Source organism: Eriocheir sinensis, chromosome 58 (assembly GCF_024679095.1).
Source record: "Eriocheir sinensis breed Jianghai 21 chromosome 58, ASM2467909v1, whole genome shotgun sequence".
Taxonomy (NCBI): domain Eukaryota; kingdom Metazoa; phylum Arthropoda; class Malacostraca; order Decapoda; family Varunidae; genus Eriocheir; species Eriocheir sinensis.
In genome coordinates, this window is record NC_066566.1 from 7,993,731 (window position 1) to 8,013,011 (window position 19,281).

The 19,281-nt window shown below is 43.8% G+C and overlaps 1 protein-coding gene across 1 annotated transcript in view; it reads left to right on the forward strand.

Annotated features, from left to right (window-relative positions):
* The first annotated feature begins 15,232 nt into the window (after positions 1-15,232).
* Positions 15,233-19,281, forward strand: part of LOC126984988 (probable GH family 25 lysozyme 3) — a 58,731-nt gene continuing 54,682 nt past the window's right edge. The window contains exons 1-3 of the mRNA XM_050839217.1: positions 15,233-15,278; positions 16,918-17,307; positions 17,806-17,985. Of these exons, the coding sequence (XP_050695174.1) occupies positions 15,233-15,278; positions 16,918-17,307; positions 17,806-17,985 (616 nt within the window). The remainder of the gene's footprint in view (positions 15,279-16,917; positions 17,308-17,805; positions 17,986-19,281) is intronic.

A 19,281-nucleotide genomic window follows, 5' to 3' on the forward strand; every position in this document is an offset into this window, starting at 1 on the left:
TACTTTCGTTGATTTATCTTTTGCTTTACGCTTTTCGCCGAGTGTGCATGTGTCTCAAAGTGCCAGTCTCCTTCCGTCTCTGTGCTCGTCTGTCCGAAATATTTCCAAGATTTCACAGATTCATTTCTTAGTATTCAATTATTTTCTGGTATTTCCTTTCCTCTGCTTTTTGCCTGGACGAACTGCTCACCTTTGCTCTCACTCGTTATCTCCAACTAAAGGTTAAAGTTCTTTTGAAAGCCAACCTTTACTGTTTGAGGGCAGTGTGTGTGTGTGTATGTGTGTGTGTGTGTGTGTGTGTGTGTGTGTGTGTGTGTGTGTGTGTGTGTGTGTGTGTGTGTGTGTGTGTGTGTGTGTAAGAGAGATAATGAGTTAAGTAAATAATTGGTTTGTTAGTCATTTCGGTAGCTATAATTATATGGTTCTTAGTAACAATATGTGAGAGATAATAATTAAATTAGGTAATTAATAAGTAAGTTATTTATTGATTTATTCATTTAGTTAATTAGTTTGTTAGTGTGTGTCTGTGTGTGTGTGTGTGTGTTTGTGTGTGTGTGTGTGTGTGTGTGTGTGTGTGTGTGTGTGTGTGTGTGTGTGTGTGTGTACGTAGGTGTTCACGGTGCAATGGCTGGCCAGTCACCCGCGGCAGGCACCGAAGAAGGTAAATATTATGTAGATTCTCCTAATTAGTCAACGCCAATCATGCATCATAACGGCGATCATTATAATTCCGTCTGACTTAATTGAGTTACATAAAGTGAATACATAAACGTTACATTTTGATGACGGGCTAACACAACAGACACTCGCTCACACACAGGCATTTTATTTTATTATCATTATCATTATCTACCCGTCAGGTGATTGGGTGTATCCATTTCTGTCTTCGTCTGTCTGTGTCTATTTCGTCACTTCTGTCTCCTGTCTTTGTCTGTATTAAACCATTGGAATAACTTTCTACATCTATTTCTATTTCTATCTATTTCTTCACTCCTGTCTCCTGTCATTGTCTGTATTAAATCATTGGAATAACTTTTTGCATCACTTCTATTTCTATCTATTTCTTCACTCTTATCTCCTGTCTTTGTCTGTATTAAATCATTGGAATAACTTTTTGCATCTATTGAATTTGTCTTTAATTATCTATATACCTATTTATATTTACTGGTCTATCTGTCCGTCCGTCTTTGTCTGTTTGTCAGTTTATCTCTGTTTACATTTTTTCACACCCCTGCTTATGTCAATCACTTCTTTTATCTCCTCAAATTTAGATGACTCTCTCCCTCCCCCTTACATAACCAGCTTTCTGTCTTTTGTGTGTCTCTCTTTTACCTTTTTCATCATATCTGTCAACCAGTCAATCAATCTCTCTGATTTTCTCCTTATATTACAGCACACTCTCCTTCTCTCACGTTCCCTCCAAGCCATGTCAGCCATCACGTTCCCTCCAAGGCATGTCAGCCATCCCCTGCTTTCTGTCTGTCTATTTGTTTGCCTTTTTATTTTCCCACTTTTTTTCCTATCGCAATATTTCCACCAGTCAAACAATCTCTCTTTCATCTCAAATCAGAACACACTTTCCCTCTTTCCCCACCATGTCATCCCGCACCAGTCCCACCAACACTGAACACCAGACAAGACACGCGCTCCCTAATCAAGCAAAAACAGAAACAAAGAAACAACTCCCATGACAGCGGCCCCGTTTGGTAAACACGTATTGGGGGGGGTGTAAGGTGCTTAGGGAAGGTTCCTGGACGTTTGGGGAGAGGAAAGGTAAGTTGACTCCTGATTTGTCATTTTACCTTCTGGACTTACAGGTAGATTTGTCCTTCCTTTATTTTGTTTTTGTTTTTTTATAACCTTTCAATCTATCTTTCCATTCGTTTATAATTTAGGAGTGAAATGTGATCTTACAGGTATCTATCCGCCATATAATGAGTATGTATATCAATAAGAAAAAGAAATAAATAAGTAAAATGTGGTAAAAGGGGTTCATCAGGTAAAATTAGAACGGTTTGCGTCACTCCAGCAACTTGAAAGGTGTTAAAGAGCTTTGGGATTTGCATGTTAAGTGCTTTCTTCATACAAGCTATTTCGGATGGAGATTATAAAAGGCAAAGGTAAAATATTCCTTTCTGATGTATCAAACTTTTCACCTTTTTCTATAAAAGTGCATATTTGTCACAAAGGATCTCTCTCTCTCTCTCTCTCTCTCTCTCTCTCTCTCTCTCTCTCTCTCTCTCTCTCTCTCTCTCTCTCTCTCTCTCTCTCTCTCTCTCTCTCTCTCTCTCTCTCTCTCTCTCTCTCTCTCTCTCTCTCTCTCTCTTGTTTTTTGTCTCCAGTTTTCCTCTTCTTTCCTTACTCCTTTTCCCTCTTTCATCTTCTCTTTCTCCTCCTCCTCTCGAACAAACAAACACATAAACAAACAAATGCACATACACTTATTTTCACACCAGCTCTTTGTCCTCTTCATTCATCCCAACTTGCATAAAAAAAAATCATTAACAAAGCACAACAAACTTTTAACCAACACTCCACGCCGCTGCCTTCCTGCCTTGCCCTCATTCCCGCGACTCATCGAGGCTTACAACACAACAGGTGCTTCTTTCTCACCTGGCGGCATTGATCCACGGCCCACAACAACACCTGGCGCGGCTCACCTGTTAAACAGAAAAAAAAGACATTAGGATCGGATCGGACGTGTTAAGGAACTAGTTTTTCTCGCGGGTGCAGTCGGCGGAGGAGCGGCGTGTCGGTCCCGGTATTAGCGACGGGAAGGCAAATAAGCGTTTAGTAATGCAGCGCCAAATAAACGTTCGGTAATGCCACGCCGCGCCCAACGTTTTCTGCTTTATTTTTGGAGCGGACCGGCGAGCAATATTTTAAACGAGTCAACAATGCAATTAGGTGCTCACTTTAATATGCAAAAAACGCTGCGGAGTGCTTTCAAATAGATTAATTGTCGGAGAGACTGGGACAGAGGCGGGGAGGAAGAGCGGGAGAGAGAGAGGGAGGATGAATGTGACAGGGGGAAAATGAGAGGCCATGAATGAGGTAGGGAGAGAGGCCGTGAGCGAGGGAGTGAGGGAGGGAGGAAAGTAGAGGAGGAGACTGGAAAGGTGATAGGGAGAAAGGGAGATGCTGTGAATGAGGTAGATAGGGAGAAAGAAAGGGAGGGAAAAAGAAGCAATGAATGAAGTAGAGAAGGGAGGGAGAATGAAAAGGTTGAAGAAAGGAAGAGAGAGGAAGTGAGCGCGGTAAATAGGAAAAGGAGGGAGAATATAAAAAAAAGGTGAAAGAGAGGAAGGGGGAGAGGCTGTGAATGAGGAAGGGAAGGGAGGGAAAAAGGGAGCGAGAGAACGTGAGTGAAGGAAGGAGAGGAGGGAGAACGAAAAGGCGACAGGGAGAGAAATGGTGGGGAAGGAAACAAGGAGGCAAGGAGGAAGGGAGGAGGACGTGGGATGGGACGTTCTGTTCACACTCTAATCTGCACGATGGCGGAAAAACGTCATTAAAATCTACTAAAAGATAAGAGGTGTCGAGGGCGTGTGACCTTCTTGAGAGGGGGGCGTGAGGGGGCTAAGCGTGGATTGCGGGGTTAACACGGGGACACCTCTCAGCACTCATGTGTCTCTGAGGCCCCATGAAAGAAAATTACAAACCTTTCCACATTTGCTGCAAGCGCTTCTTCTCTTATCCCCACCTTTAACCCGGTAGCTGCGGGGATCATGTTTCTTACTTAAAGGCCCCTCTAAGCGAATTAATGAAAAAAAAATCATCACTCACACACACCATTTCATAATATATATCAAAGCATTTGTGATCAGTTTATGCATCATCTAAGTTGGGGAGTTTATATCATGACAAAAATTTGGCCCGTCGCTGGTACACGGTAAAGCCACAAATTTGTCCCGTCGCTGCTACCGGGTTAACTAAACAGACGCCTCGTACAGAAATTGGGTTCAGCGAAAGAATTCAATCGTTTTCAACTATAATAGAGATGCCAAGTAAAAGCCACACACAATCCATTGACACTAATTTCAACTGTGATTTCAACCACGTGGCGTCCCGGGATAGAGTCAAGCATGCAAGAAAAGAGCCACTGGATAAATGATACCGTATTGCTTTTTCAGACACCTCCAAAACCCACATAAAAGGAACCAGTAAGTGAGAAATGAAAAAAATTAAATAAAGTGATAAAAATAACCTTTGAGGAAGAAAACACGAGAGAGTTGCTACTAGAATCTTGAGCTTATAATTCGACATTTTTGATTAATTTTGAGAGTGAAAAAAATACAAAGTAATTCCTTAAAACAACGCTTGAGAGAGAGAGAGAGAGAGAGAGAGAGAGAGAGAGAGAGAGAGAGAGAGAGAGAGAGAGAGAGAGAGAGAGAGAGAGAGAGAGAGAGAGAGAGAGAGAGAGAGAGAGAGAGAGAGAGAGGGAGAGAGAGAGAGAGAGAGAGAGAGAGAGAGAGAGAGAGAGAGAGAGAGAGAGAGAGAGAGAGAGAGAGAGAGAGAGAAGGACCTGATAGCTGATACTGGAATTTTGAGCTCATCTTTTGCCTGTCTGAATTAACTCGGAAAAGTCTAGCGTGAAAAAAATCCCAAGAAAAACTACATCAACAACGCCTGAGAGCTGATAGTGGATTCCTGCGCTCATTATCTGACGTTGTTGTTGTAATTAATGATGAGCGCAGTGGAGTAAATACGATAATTGATAAAATGGCACTAATGGATTGCTTTAGTGCTTCCACGTATAAAAGCATTGCTAGAGCGAGTGTGACGAGTGTGTTCACCGAGTAGGAAAGAATTATCCGACTGAATGAAACAAATAATTAACCGAGCAAACCGTGGGATGGGATCGGCGGGGGAGGGGGGGGGGAGAGAGGTGACAGAGAGGCGGAGGGAGGAGGATGGAGTGTTCTAGTGGTGTTAGTTTTCACCTCCAAGGGAATCGGATCCTGCACATTTTGGTCCTTCCTCGACAACTGCCAGGGTTAGGTTGGCGTTTCTCTCTCTCCTTCGTCTACTTCTCCTTCCTGCTTCCCTTCTCCTCCTCCTCCTCGTTCATCTCTTTTTTCTTATTTTTTTCTTTGATCTCTTTTCTTATCTTCTTTTTTTCCTTCTCTTTTCTCAGCTTTTATTATTCTCTCTTTCCACTTTCTCTTCTTCTGTTTGATATTGTTGTTGTTGTTGTTGGTGTTCTTGTTTTAGTTCTTGTTCTCGATCTTTTTCCTTCCTTAACTTCTCGTCCTCCTCTTCCTCTTCATCTTTCTGTTTGTTTTTGTTTGTTTGTTTTTCTTTCTCACTCTTGGTCAGTTTTCTTTCACTTTCACTTCCACTTACGCTTCTCTCTTCCCTCTTCCTCTTTCTCCTCCTCCTCTTCCCTCTTCCTTTTCCCTCTTCCTCTTCCCTCTTCCACACCCCTCTTTCACTTCCCTCTTCCGCTTCCCTCTTCCTCTTCTCTCTTCCTGTTCCCTCTTCCGCTTCTCTCTTCCGCTTCCCTCTTCCGCTTCCCTCTTCCTCTTCCCTCTTCCTGTTCCCTCTTCCGCTTCTCTCTTCCGCTTCCCTCTTCCGGTTCTCGCTTCCGCTTCTCTCGTCTTCTCGTCCTCTGCTTCTTCTTTTTCTTCTTCTCCTCTTCCTCCTCCTCCTTTTCCTTCACCTTCAACTTCACATTCACCTTCTTCATCTTCACTTTCTAATTCTCCTTCTCCTCCTCCTCCTCCTCCGTTCAAGACCCGGTCAGATTTACGCCTACTCCGTGGGTATCGTCTCCGTAATTACTTTCATCGGTATCGGAAAACTCTCTGATTAATGACCGGATATTTTCTTCCCGCCAATAATTATCCGCAGGCGAGAAAAAAAAAGAGAAACGCAGGAGGAGTGATGTGTGATAAGCAGAAGGTGAACAGACGAAAGATATGAAAAAGGTGTTTAATATCTCTCTCTCTCTCTCTCTCTCTCTCTCTCTCTCTCTCTCTCTCTCATTACAGTAACCATGCGTAGAACAAAAATAATATAAGACGTCTCCTATTCCCTTTTTTTTGTTGTTGCTGGTTTTTTTTTTGCCCTTGACCTGCCTTTCTTCTTGTAAAAAATGAAAAAATAAAAAAAATAAACAGTTAGTACATAAAACAAACAAACACAACAGGAAATGAAATCCGGAAATCTACGTTACGAAATATCATAGTAACATGTAGGATTCAAGTTTTTTTTATCTTCTTATTCCTTCTTTTTTTGTTTTTCAGTTTTGAGACTAAGATGTGTGTGTGTGTGTGTGTGTGTGTGTGTGTGTGTGTGTGTGTGTCAAACTCATCATATCAGCCCCCAAAACAACAGTACCGGACGCAGCATCGGCCAGGGAAGCGCCAAGCAATCCTTCCCAGCAGCGCATCGTTCCACCTTTTGACCTTTTATCTCGAGAATTCATCGTGACCTGACCCGCTTCACTTTCCCCGCCCCGGCCTGAGATGTGCCCGACCTGACCCGCCGCTGCTAACTCAAACACACGCACAAAAAAAGCGGACACAAGCGTAACACTACAATAACGTTAACTATTTCGAAGTCATTTCCCTCCGCCATGAGATCGTTTGAAAAGCTCTCTGAGGGATACGCGTAAAAGTCATGAATGCCATTAACCTAAAAGCAGGACCAGAATTCGAATACATATTAAAACCGAAGCTACGAACACTTTATGTAATACGCAAACGTTTAAAAGCAATATCCATCGGTACATGATTTTTTAACGGCGAAGGAAAACAAACAAACAACAACAAAAAAATATGAACACAATCAACACTATTAACTGAACGACTCACAGAACTATCACGAGAAACAAAAACAAAAATACCAACATCGCAATATAATTCCTTACTCAGCGGCATAATCCCACTAACAGGAGTCTTTGAGAGGAGACAAAAAAGACAGAGAGACAAGGCTTCGAGGACACTAAACATATACACGAGGATTCGGTTCTATTCGCAAGCAGCACACGTATCAATACATTCTGGCGTCCATTTCAGAGCCAATCTACTTTTTTTATGATCGCGGGAGCTCGAAGGAAGAAGAAGAGCCTCGCCTGCCTCGCCTCGCCTGCCTCGCCCTCAGCTGCTCGCCGCCCAACAGATACATATTGCTACACACTCGATCTACGTCGCCCAATTTACCAAACGCGAAAACTGAACCGTCCTGCATGAATACCAAGCAGCGGGAGGCCACGGTAACGGACAGCGAGATGGACACCTGGCGAGGGAAGAGGAAACGGAAACGAAACAGGAAGAGGACGAAGAGAAGGGCGATAGGACATGAGGCAAACCGAAACGAGAGGCCACGGTAACGGACAGCGAGATGGACACCTGGCGAGGGAAGAGGAAACGGAAACGAAACAGGAAGAGGACGAAGAGAAAGGCGATAGGACATGAGGCAAACCGAAACGAGAGGACATTGGTAACGGACAGCGAGATGGACACCTGGCGAAGGAAGAGGGAAGAGGAAACGGAAACGAAACAGGAAGAGGACGAAGAGAAAGGCGATAGGACATGAGGCAAACCGAAACGAGAGGCCACGGTAACGGACAGCGAGATGGACACCTGGCGAGGGAAGAGGAAACGGAAACGAAACAGGAAGAGGACGAAGAGAAAGGCGATTGGACATGAGGCAAACCGAAACGAGAGGACACTGGTAACGGACAGCGAGATGGACACCTGGCGAAGGAAGAGGGAAGAGGAAACGGAAATGAAACAGGAAGAGGACGAAGAGAAAGGCGATAGAACATGAGGAAAACGGAAGTGAGAGGGCATTGGTAACGGACAGCGGGATGGTCAACTGGCGAGGGAAGAACTAGTGGAGCAAGACGAGCAAATGGAAAAGCAAAAGAAAACCGAGGAAGTGTTATAAAGAGAGGAAAGAACATGAGGAGGACAGCAACGAGAGGCCTCAGGTGACAACAGCGAGATGGATAACTGCTAACGGACGAACTGGTGAGACAAGAAGAGGAAGTGGAACAGGACGAGGAAGAATAGAAAGAAGAGGAGGGATAAACACATAAGGAAAATAGAACATGAAGATGGGGAGGAAGAAAAGAAGGAATATACAGAATGAGATCGACGACAAAGCATAATTGAATGAAGATGAAGACAAGAAGGAGGAGGAGGACGTGAACAAGGATGGGACAAGAAGAGAAAATGGAACAGGACGAGGAAGAATAGGAAGAAGAGAAGAGATAAAAACATGAGCAAAATAAAAAATAAGAGAGAACTTGTAACAGACAGCGAGATGGACAACTGGAGAGGAAAGAGCTGGTGGTAGTGACGGTGGAAAAGGACGAGGAAAAAGATAAGAACATGAAAACAGCAACAGGAGGCTACAGGTAACAGACAGCCCAGGTAACGTACTGCAAGATGGATGACTGGCTAGGAAAGAACTGGTGATAGAAGATGAAAAGGAAATTAAATAGGAAAGAGGAGGAGGAAGAGAATGGTCATAAGAAGAGGGTAGAACATGATGAAAATAGCAACAGGACACAAGTAACAGACAGCGAGATGGACAGCTGGTGATGGAGGAGCTGGCGCTAGTGGAGGAGGAGGAGGAGGAAGAGGAAATGGAAGAGGAAGGAGAGGATGAAGAGAAGGAATACAACAAGGGGACAGAGCATAAGGAAGGGGAGGAACAAAAGAAGGAATGTAGCTGATGAGATCGGCGTTAAAGCATAAATGAATGAAGACAAAGAAGACAAGAAGGAGGAGGAGGACGTAAGCAAGAAAGACCAAAAGAAAGAAGTGAAGAAAACAGAGAAAGGTGTAAAAAGAACATTAAAGCTGCGAGACCGTGAAGCAAATCGATATGAAGACACGGCCACAGACAGAAAAAAAAGACGAAGATGAAAAAGAAGTTAAGATAATGAGACAAGCGGAACTGAAAACTGAACCACCGTAAGAGTTGGACAAAGAAAGACAGATAGACAGAGTTGGACAGAGACAAAGACAGAGTTTGACAGATATATAGAGACAGTTCGGTAGACAGAGACTTAAAACAGAACTGGACAGAGACACATAGAGACAGACTTGGGCAGACAGAGAGACAAAGTAAAGACAAAGTTGGACAGATAGAGACAAAGAGACAGCGTTAGACAGGCAAAGACAAAAGACAAGAGAGATATCCTTCCTTCCTTAACAAAAAACGGATAATCCAAGTCTTTCGTTTAACAGCATCGCCTCATCATTCGCTCTTTAATCCAAGCCTCTTCCCACAATCCTCTTCGATATTACACAACAGGACGGCGCCGAGGGAAAGAGAGAATGGCCGATGTGTTTTACCGTTTGGAAGAGAGCATTGTAATTACTTCTCCGCTAGTGCTGCGTTTGCGAGTCATTCCTCATCGTCAGCAGGTAAAAAGCAGGCAGCAGGTTTGGCTCGAGCTGGAAAATTAAGCGCTGCATTGTTCGGTTCAGAGAAGGGACGTGCGCGGCGCTCATCAATATACATGTTTCCCGGCAAAGGCGAAATGAAGGTTTGCCGGAATCGATTAGGCAATATGTTAATAATTCATGGAAAGCAGCCAGGCGGGAGGCACGGTAAGATGATTGCGGTCATACAAAGCCAGACCGACAAGAGCTTACGTCCGGAATAATTAACAAACAGGCAATGGTTAGCGGCGGTCGGGGGGGATGTCGGGAGGCTGTCGGGGGGCGGTGGCCTAATGTCATTAAAGCAACACAGGTCAGAGCACTGCGGCCTGTCCCAACCCACCACAAATAGGGCGGTAATAGGGTTTAATGGTCTGCCCAGAGGGTGGGGGGGGGGGTCCCTGTCTACTGGTACGTGGCGCCCACTTCTGAACGGGGTAAGGTTAGGTTAGGTTAGGTAAGGATTGGTAGGAGTCATATATGGTTAGATAATGAAAAGGTTATGTTAGGTTAAGTAAGGTAAGGATTGAGAAGAGACAAAGAGGTAGGTTAGGTTGTTAGGTTTAGGTAAAGATTGGTAAAAGTAATTTGTTGTAAGCTAATGCGATGGCTAGGTTAGGTTAGGTTAGGTAAGGATTGGTAGGAGTCGTGTATGGTTAGATAATGAAAAGGTTATGTTAGGTTAAGTAAGGTAATGATTGGGAAGAGGCAAAGAGGCAGCTTAGGTTGTTAGGTAAGGTAAGGTAAGATTGGTAAAAGTCATTTGTTGTAAGCTAATGCAATGGCAAGGTTAGGTTAGGTTAGGTAAGGATTGGTAGGAGTCGTGTATGGTTAGGTAATGAAAAGGTTATGTTAGGTTAAGTAAGGTAATGATTGAGAAGAAGCAAAGAGGCAGGTTAGGTTGTTAGGTAAGGTAAGGTAAGATTGGTAAAAGTAATTTGTTGTAAGCTAATGCGATGGCAAGGTTAGGTTAGGTTAGGTAAGGATTGGTAGGAGCCACATATGGTTAGATAATGAAAAGGTTATGTTAGGTTAAGTAAGGTAATGATTGGGAAGAGACAAAGAGGCAGGTTAGGTTGTTAGGTAAGGTAAGGTAAGATTGGTAAAAGTCATTTGTTGTAAGCTAATGCGATGGCTAGGTTAGGTTAGGTAAGGCAAGGATTGGAAGAGTCTTTTAGGATAAGATAATGAGAAAAGAGGAACTGAAAAACTGAAAACCGGTAAGAGTAGGATAGATAGAAAGAGACAGAGATGGATGGAGCGGGAGTCACAGCGAGAATATTTACCTGCACACCCCACTGTTAATTTCAGGTACAGTCGAACGTCTTGACTGCGAACCACACACCCGTAGAGAGAGGGGGAGTCTGCGCCAGGGGGAACAATTGCCCAAGTGGAATATAACGAGGAAACTTCAGCCCCAGGTGGTCTCAGGGCGCTCAGAGTAATAATTCCCTAACAACAGTGTACTAATATGCGATAATGGGGGAATAATCGCCTTAAATACCACAGTGAAGCATTAGTTAGGAGGGGAATTAACACCAAAGCTCCTGGAAACTTAACAATGCCCACAAGTACCTGTCCCCCCAAGACGAGGCTTACTAAGAGGTCATAAAGGCTTGCCAGAGGATACAGCCGCTCAAAACACCAAAGGGAAAATTAAATACGGAAATACCACAGCGCGACATTAACTGTGGGAGCTCCTGATGACTTAACAATGCGGCGCAATTATACTGCCCCCCCGCCCCCCCCCAAGACCAGGCTCACTATGTCCTGAATGGCTTGTTAGTGGAGACTCGCTCAAAACGCCAAAGGGGAAACTTAGATAAGGAAATTCTTCTTCGCGTTCCCTTATGAGGTAGGCCGCTCTTATATGTTGTGGCCAGTAGCTTCTGTCTTCTGTGTCCTCCTCCTCTAAGCCCAACTCCCTTGTGTCCCCTTAAATTTCACCTCTCCACCTGATCTCTCTTCCCCTCGTTCTTCTCCACTATTTTTTTTTTTACAACAAAGGAGACAGCTCAAAGGCACACAAAAAAAGGAAACAATAACTAAAAAAAAGCCCGCTACTCGCTGCTCCTAAAAAGAATCCAAAGAGGTGGCCGAAAGAGGGGTCAAATTTCGGGAGGAGAGGTGTCCTGATACCCTCCTCTTGAAAGAGTTCAAGTCGTAGGCAGGAGGAAATACAGATGAAGATAGAGTTTACCAGCGTGAGGGAGCGTAAGGAAATAAAATCCCTCAGAGATCTTTATCAACAAATATCAATCCTTCATAGTTAATACTCAACGAAGAACCACCAAGATTTTGTTTTACCACTAAAAAAGGAAATCTATAATGAAACACTTCCCTTGGAGACCTTAAGGAACAAAATTAAAACAATCTTTCACTACGAATAATGCAATAATAGCCAACGGTCTTTTGTTTTAACACAGAGGAAAGAAAATTGAAAATGCAGCACAACCTTTTAGAAACCTCAAGGAACAACAACAACAACACAAAACAAACCCTTCGCCAGGAGCCATCCACTAACAGCCATCGGGCCCTTTTTGTTTCCTTTCTCACCTTCGGCTGCCTCCTTCAAACTTAAAAAATGGTATTCCGGGTGAAACAATCGCTCAGGAAGTCAACACGGACCATTGTGTGGCAGCCTAACCCTCCAGGACGCTCCGCAAAGCCCCGAACAATATTCCACAATCAAAGAGTCCTCGGGGGAGCGCCGCGCCCTTTCCCGGAGGCACTGCACAAAAACAAGCCGACAAGCCGTTTTAACATCTCCGAGGGACGCCCACGAATGCAGCACCACAAAAAAAGTAAAACTCATCAACGCAGAGGCTACACATGGCAACCTCACCTCCGAGACAGACCTAAGTGACACGCAGAACTGGGTCACAAACACACACACAACTATACGCTTCTGAAGGACGACCACAAATCACAGCTCCACAAAAAAAGCAAACACCCACCCATACAGAGGCTACGCACGGCTGCCACACCTCCCAAACAGATAAGGTGACTCGTACAGCCAATAGAAGGGGAAAAAGAAGGAGATAAACATAGTAAGGGGAGAAAAACAAACGAAAAGGGAAACAAATGTAACCGGAGCAAACGAAGAGAATGAAACAGAGACAAGACATAAAAAAGAGAAAAGAGAAAAAAGGTATAGCAGAGGGAGAATAAGACATTGGAGCATAACTAGAGAATGACAGACAAGACACAAAGACGTAAGAAGAAAGAAGGAAAATAGCACAGCAGAGGGAGAAAGACAAAAACTAGAGGGACAAAGAAAGAAAGACAAAACCCAGCATAGTCCTTCCTTCACCTCCCACAGACAAAGACAAAAATAGAGATGAGAGTAACACAGACAAAACATAGAAAAGGAGATTGGAGTGAGGAAGAAAAAGAGCATATCAGAGGAAGAAAAACCAACCCCTGGGACAAAGAGAGAGAGAGAGAGAGAGAGAGAGAGAGAGAGAGAGAGAGAGAGAGAGAGAGAGAGAGAGAGAGAGAGAGAGAGAGAGAGAGAGAGAGAGAGAGAGAGAGAGAGAGAGAGAGAGAGAGAGAGAGAGAGAGAGAGAGAGAGAGAGAGAGAGAGAGAGAGAGAGAGAGAGAGAACACAGAGGAGAGGAAAAGGTCAACCCCATTACCCGCCCTCTCACAGGTACACTCGAGCCGCGGAAGCAAAGGAGATGAGGAGAAATTACAACCATATTCATGCGACGTTACGAGATCATTTGTCAGGAAAAATGAATTCGTTAAATTAGTCAGGCCGGAACCTCATTCTCTACTTGGAATTGATAAGATGGGAGAAGGGAGAGAGAGACGAGAGGGAGATGAGGGATGCTGATGAGGGAAGAGAGGATGAGCAGTGATATTAGTGCAGTGCGTTTAGAGGGTAATTAAAACAACCTGATGAGATTAAAAAAAAGAAAAGAAAACGGTGATCTTTAGTTTCGTTCACAAAAATGATGAGGGAAGGGGAGATGAGGGGAAGAAAATATGTAGTGATTTTAGTGCAGTGAGTTTAGATGATAATTAAAACAACCTGACGAAATAAAAAAAATAGCAAGAGATGAATTTTCGTTTTGTTCACATAATAAGCAATGGTGCGTGAATAATGAGACACACACACACACACACACACACACACACACACACACACACACACACACACACGAACGGGCACCCCAGACCCTGATATCGGTGGAAAATATTCACCGTTATCACTGTCGCCAATAGCACCGCGGCGGCCATAACCGTGAGAGATATTTCTTTGGACAGTTATGGGCAGAAATAATTCCCGACGTCATTATTGGAATGCCATCACTGCCCTCATTTTAGGTCACCTTGGGGGGGGGGAGAGAGAGAGAGAGAGAGAGAGAGAGAGAGAGAGAGAGAGAGAGAGAGAGAGAGAGAGAGAGAGAGAGAGAGAGAGAGAGAGAGAGAGAGAGAGAGAGAGAGAGAGAGAGAGAGAGAGAGAGAGAGAGAGAGTAACCACCGAAAAATAAGAGAAAGGCAGACGAAAAAAAAATCTAATATATGTGCATTTACCAACCATTATAAACACACACACACACACACACACACACACACACACACACACACACACACACACACACACACACACACAAACACAGACCCCCTCCCCCTCCCCCACCCTCTCCTTCCCCTACCCACATTCACCCCATTCACACCCACCCCCAAACGAACACACAAGTCACGCACGCACCCACGCACACACACACACCCTTCCCCCTATCCCCCCCTCCCCCTCACACGCACGCACACACAGGCACGCGTCTATTAACATCCTCCTCGTGGGAAATCTAAGAAGGAAATTAATTCTGAGCCCTCGAAAAAAAAATCCTGGTGGCAAAAATGATCTTGTGAGGAATATTTTTGAGTCGAATCAGGAAGTGACGTTAAAATTCTTGCAAGATTTTCACGTCTGCATTTAGTTCACATTTTCTAATCTGTGGGTTAAGAAAAATGATGATAAATATGTGTACGAGGATGTGGATGTAGGAAGAAACAAGTAAAGAAGCAAAGGAGAAGAGAAGGAAGGATAAATATGTGTACGAGGATATGGAAAGGAGAAAACAGGTAAAGAAGAAACAGGAGAAAACAGGTAAAGAAGAAAAAGGAGAAAACAGGTAAAGAAGATGGGAGAAGGAGGAAACAGGGAAAGAAAGGTGGTGAAGGAGGAACAGTAAATAAAAAGCTAAGGAAACAGACGAAGAAGAAACTGATGAAGAAGAAAGGTATTGAAGAAGAGACTGAAGAATTGGGTTAAGGAAAAAAAAAAGATTAAATATGATGCTGAAAAAATAACTGAAGAAACGGATTAGTAAAAAAAGGATTGAAGAAAAAACTGAAGAAATGAAAGAAAAAAAGCGGATGAAAAAACACTGGATGAAAGAATAAGATGATGATTGAACAGGTGAAAGAAAAATTGGATGCAGGAAGAAAGGATCAAGAGAGAAACTGAATAAGTGGATGAAAGATAAAGCGAATGAAGGAGGAAGACAAGGAACAAGAAACTGACGATATGGATGAAGGAAAAAGTGGATGAAGAAGGAAAGCAATAGACAAGAAACTGAATAAGTGGATGAGAGATAAAGTGAATAAAGAAGGATGACAAGGAACAAAAAACTGAGGATATGGATGAAGGAAAAAGTGGATGATGAAGGAAAGCAATAGACAAGACACTGAAAATAATGAAGGAAAAAAATAAATAAACAAAAAAACTCAAAATAATGGATGAAGGAAGGCAGCAAGGAGCAAGAGGTTGAGGAAATGGGTGAAGGAAGGAGTGGATGGATAAAGGCGAAGGACAGATGGGTGAGGATGTGAAGCGCAGCCTGGCCAGTGAAAGGAGAGCAGGTGAGGGAGGTGAGGGGGTGTAGGTGTGGCTGGGTGGTGGAGGCGGGCGTCTTCGTTACCCGAGACCACTAGTTCGAATCCCAAGGGCCGCGGCCACTATTCAAAGCCCGTTCAAGCTCACTTACGGCCCTTTGTCCTTCTCCTCCTCCGCTGCCTCCTCCTCCTCCTTCTCCTCCTCCATGCCACACCATTTTCTCCTCTTGATCCAATTCTTCCTATTCTTCCATATTCTATTCCTTCTCTTCCTTCGTATCAGAATACCTCCTCCTCCTCCTTCTTCTCCTCCTTCTCCTCCTCCTCCTCTTCTTCCATGCTACACCATTTTCCCCTCTTCTTCCTCTTCTTCCATCTTCTATTCCAAAATACTTCTTCATCCTCCTCCTCCTTCTCCTCCTCCTCCAGCCTCTGAATACTCCAACTGTCACATTCTACCGTTAAGTCTTTCCTGACGACCACCACCACGTATCTCTCTCTCTCTCTCTCTCTCTCTCGGCCTAGTCCTCTCCTGTCCGTCTTCAGGGATGTTGTCAGAGCCCTCCTCCTCCTCCTCCTCCCATGCCTGTCACTCAAGCTCGTTCCATGTTATTACACATCTCTCTCGTAATGGACAAGTAATGGGGGAATCACACGAGCAAACCATTAAAACGACATAACACTACCATCATTTTTCAGGAGCAGACCATTCTTATGTGAGAGAGAGAGAGAGAGAGAGAGAGAGAGAGAGAGAGAGAGAGAGAGAGAGAGAGAGAGAGAGAGAGAGAGAGAGAGAGAGAGAGAGAGAGAGAGAGAGAGAGAGAGAGAGAGAGAGAGAGAGAGAGGTAAAAATTTCCATAATCCTCCTCAAAGCTTCTCTCGTAAGCTCCTCACAGGTAGATAAAAAGTGAAAGATCGTCTCACCTGATTACACATTGGCTATGACAGGTGAATCGGTGCCCTAATTGCTCCGTTACCTGTGCGCCGAGTTTATATTGCGTCTGCGAATTTGTGAACGCTTAACCCTTTCTTTCCTGTTATTTCCTTCCCTTCCCGGCCCTTTCCTTGCCCTTCCCTTTCCTTTCTTTCCGTCATTTCCTTCCCTACCGTCCCTTTCCTTTCCTTGCTTCCTTCCTTTCTTTCCTGTCATTTCCTTCCCTACCCGTCCCTTTTCCTTGCCCTTCCTTTCTTTCCCTGTCATTTCCTTCCCTTCCCGTCATTTCCTTCCCTACCCGTCCCTTTCCTTGCCCTTCCCTTCCCTTTCTTTCCCGTCATTTCCTTCCCTACCCGTCCCTTTCCTTGCCCTTCCCTTCCCTTTCTTTCCCGTCATTTCCTTCCCTTCCCGTCCCTTTCCTTGCCCTTCAGGAATGGGTGTCTAAGAGTTCTATTTGCATCACGTTTTCTATTTAATTGTGGTTATGTCGTTGTTATTGTTGTTGTTGGTCGTCATGGCGGTGTTGGCGGTTTCAGACTCCCTATATTCCTATCACAAACTGTCTACTTACACCTGAAATTAGTACAACGAAGGTCGGTATTCTCAGGTGCTTCCTCTCACATCATCAATTTCCAAAGGCCTAAAAGGAGAGTCATCGGGTTCTTATTTAATTTACAAAAACCAAAAAAGGAGAGTCATCGGGTTCTCATTCAATTCCCAAAGGACTTAAAGGAGAGTCATCGGGTTCTCTTTCAATTCCCAAAGGCCTTAAAGGAAAGTCATCGGGTTCTCATTCAATTCCCAAAGGCCTTAAAGGAAAGTCATCGGGTTCTCATTCAATTCCCAAAGGCCTTAAAGGAAAGTCATCGGGTTCTCATTCAATTCCCAAAGGCCTTAAAGGAAAGTCATCGGGTTCTCATTCAATTCCCAAAGGCCTTAAAGGAGAGTCATCGGGTTCTCATTCAATTCCCAAAGGCCTTAAAGGAGAGTCATCGGGTTCTCATTCAATTCCCAAAGGCCTTAAAGGAAAGTCATCGGGTTCTCATTCAATTCCCAAAGGCCTTAAAGGAGAGTCATCGGGTTCTCATTCAATTCCCAAAGGCCTTAAAGGAGAGTCATCGGGTTCTTATTTAATTTACAAAAACCAAAAAAGGAGAGTCATCGGGTTCTTATTTAATTTACAAAAACCAAAAAAGGAGAGTCATCGGGTTCTTATTTAATTTACAAAAAACAAAAAAGGAGAGTCATCGGGTTCTCATTCAATTTCCAAAGGCCTTAAAGGAGAGTCATCGGGTTCTTATTTAATTTACAAAAACCAAAAAAGGAGGGTCATCGGGTTCTCATTCAATTCCCAAAGGCCTTAAAGGAGAGTCATCGGGTTCTTATTTAATTTACAAAAAACAAAAAAGGAGAGTCATCGGGTTCTCATTCAATTCCCAAAGGCCTTAAAGGAGAGTCATCGGGTTCTCATTCAATTCCCAAAGGCCTTAAAGGAGAGTCATCGGGTTCTTATTTAATTTACAAAAACCAAAAAAGGAGGGTCATCGGGTTCTCATTCAATTCCCAAAGGCCTTAAAGGAGAGTCATCGGGTTCTCATTCAATTCCCAAAGGCCTTAAAGGAGAGTCATCGGGTTCTCATTCAATTCCCAAAGGCCTTAAAGGAGAGTCATCGGGTTCTCATTCAATTCCCAAAGGCCTTAAAGGAGAGTCATCGGGTTCTCATTCAATTCCCAAAGGCCTTAAAGGAGAGTCATCGGGTTCTCATTCAATTCCCAAAGGCCTTAAAGGAGAGTCATCGGGTTCTTATTCAATTTACAAAAACCAAAAAAGGAGAGTCATCGGGTTCTCATGAGTGTTTTATTTCACTTTAACCATACAGTTGCTTTGTCAGACAACATAAAATTGCCCATAAGAGTGCCCACAACTCCCACCAAAGCCTCGTCAAATGTGAGTGCTTGGGCGCCGGAATGTTTAGGGAATATGGCCGCTAAACTATCCTCGTGTGTTATTTTAGTAAAGCGTTATCGTTTTAATATGTTATAATTCTAAGCCATCATCGTATGCGTTATGAGGACAAAAACATTACTTTGTACTATTATACCAACAAAAGAATACATATTATATTTTTTACAGGACACCAAGCAGCGTGTGATATTTTTTTTTTTTTTTGTATTTCACTTTCGCTGTTTTTTTTTTTTTTTCCTTAAGCTGCCTCCGGTGCTATAAAAACGAAATTAAAGGTGTGTGGCTTGTTTTCTTTTTATTACTACAACACAAGTATTATGTATATTCCACGGGCCACCAAGCAACTTGATCATTTTCTATTTTTTGTATTGCGTTCTATGTTGTAATTTTCGCCCCTTCCTGTACAGTAAAAACAAATGAGTGCGTATAAGTTACCCTCTTTTCTCTTATAACCAAAAGTATTATACATATTTCGCAGGCCACGGAGCAACATGTGATACTTTTCTGCCTGTTTTTTGTATTGTGGATTATTTTTTTATCTGCCCTTCAAGCCGCTCCCTGCACCGTGGTAACAAAATGAATGTGTACATCATATTCTCGCAAAGCACCAGCGCGCGTGTGTGTGTTATTCCGGCAAACCATCGCCCCCATCAGCCTGTCGTTCTCAAGTGCCATTGTCCTCGCTAGTCCACTCCGCCGAGGCCGCCGGTGTTGTGTTGGTAAAGCCCCAAATCCTACCGCCTCGCGCTGATGAGGTGGCAAAGGGCGGCGGACTCCACGACATGACGGGAAAGAGAGAGGAAGGGAGGGAAAGAGAGAGAGGGAAAAAACACTAGATTCTTAACTGTTATTCACAATGATATGACGGGACACCTCCAATATCAGAATGTGTATGTGTACGTGCGTGTGTGGATGGGTGTGGAGGGGTGAGAAGGGCAATGGGGTGAGAGGAGTGAAGTGGGGAGGGAAAGGGATGAGGAGAGGGAGAGAGCAAAATGAAAAACATAATCAAGTCAATCGCCTCAGTTCATACTCTTACTCTTCGATGATGATACCAGAGGGACACTTCAATAATGAGTGGGGGGGTGAGGTGAGGGGGGGAGGTGTGTGCGTGTGGGAGTGGGTAAGGG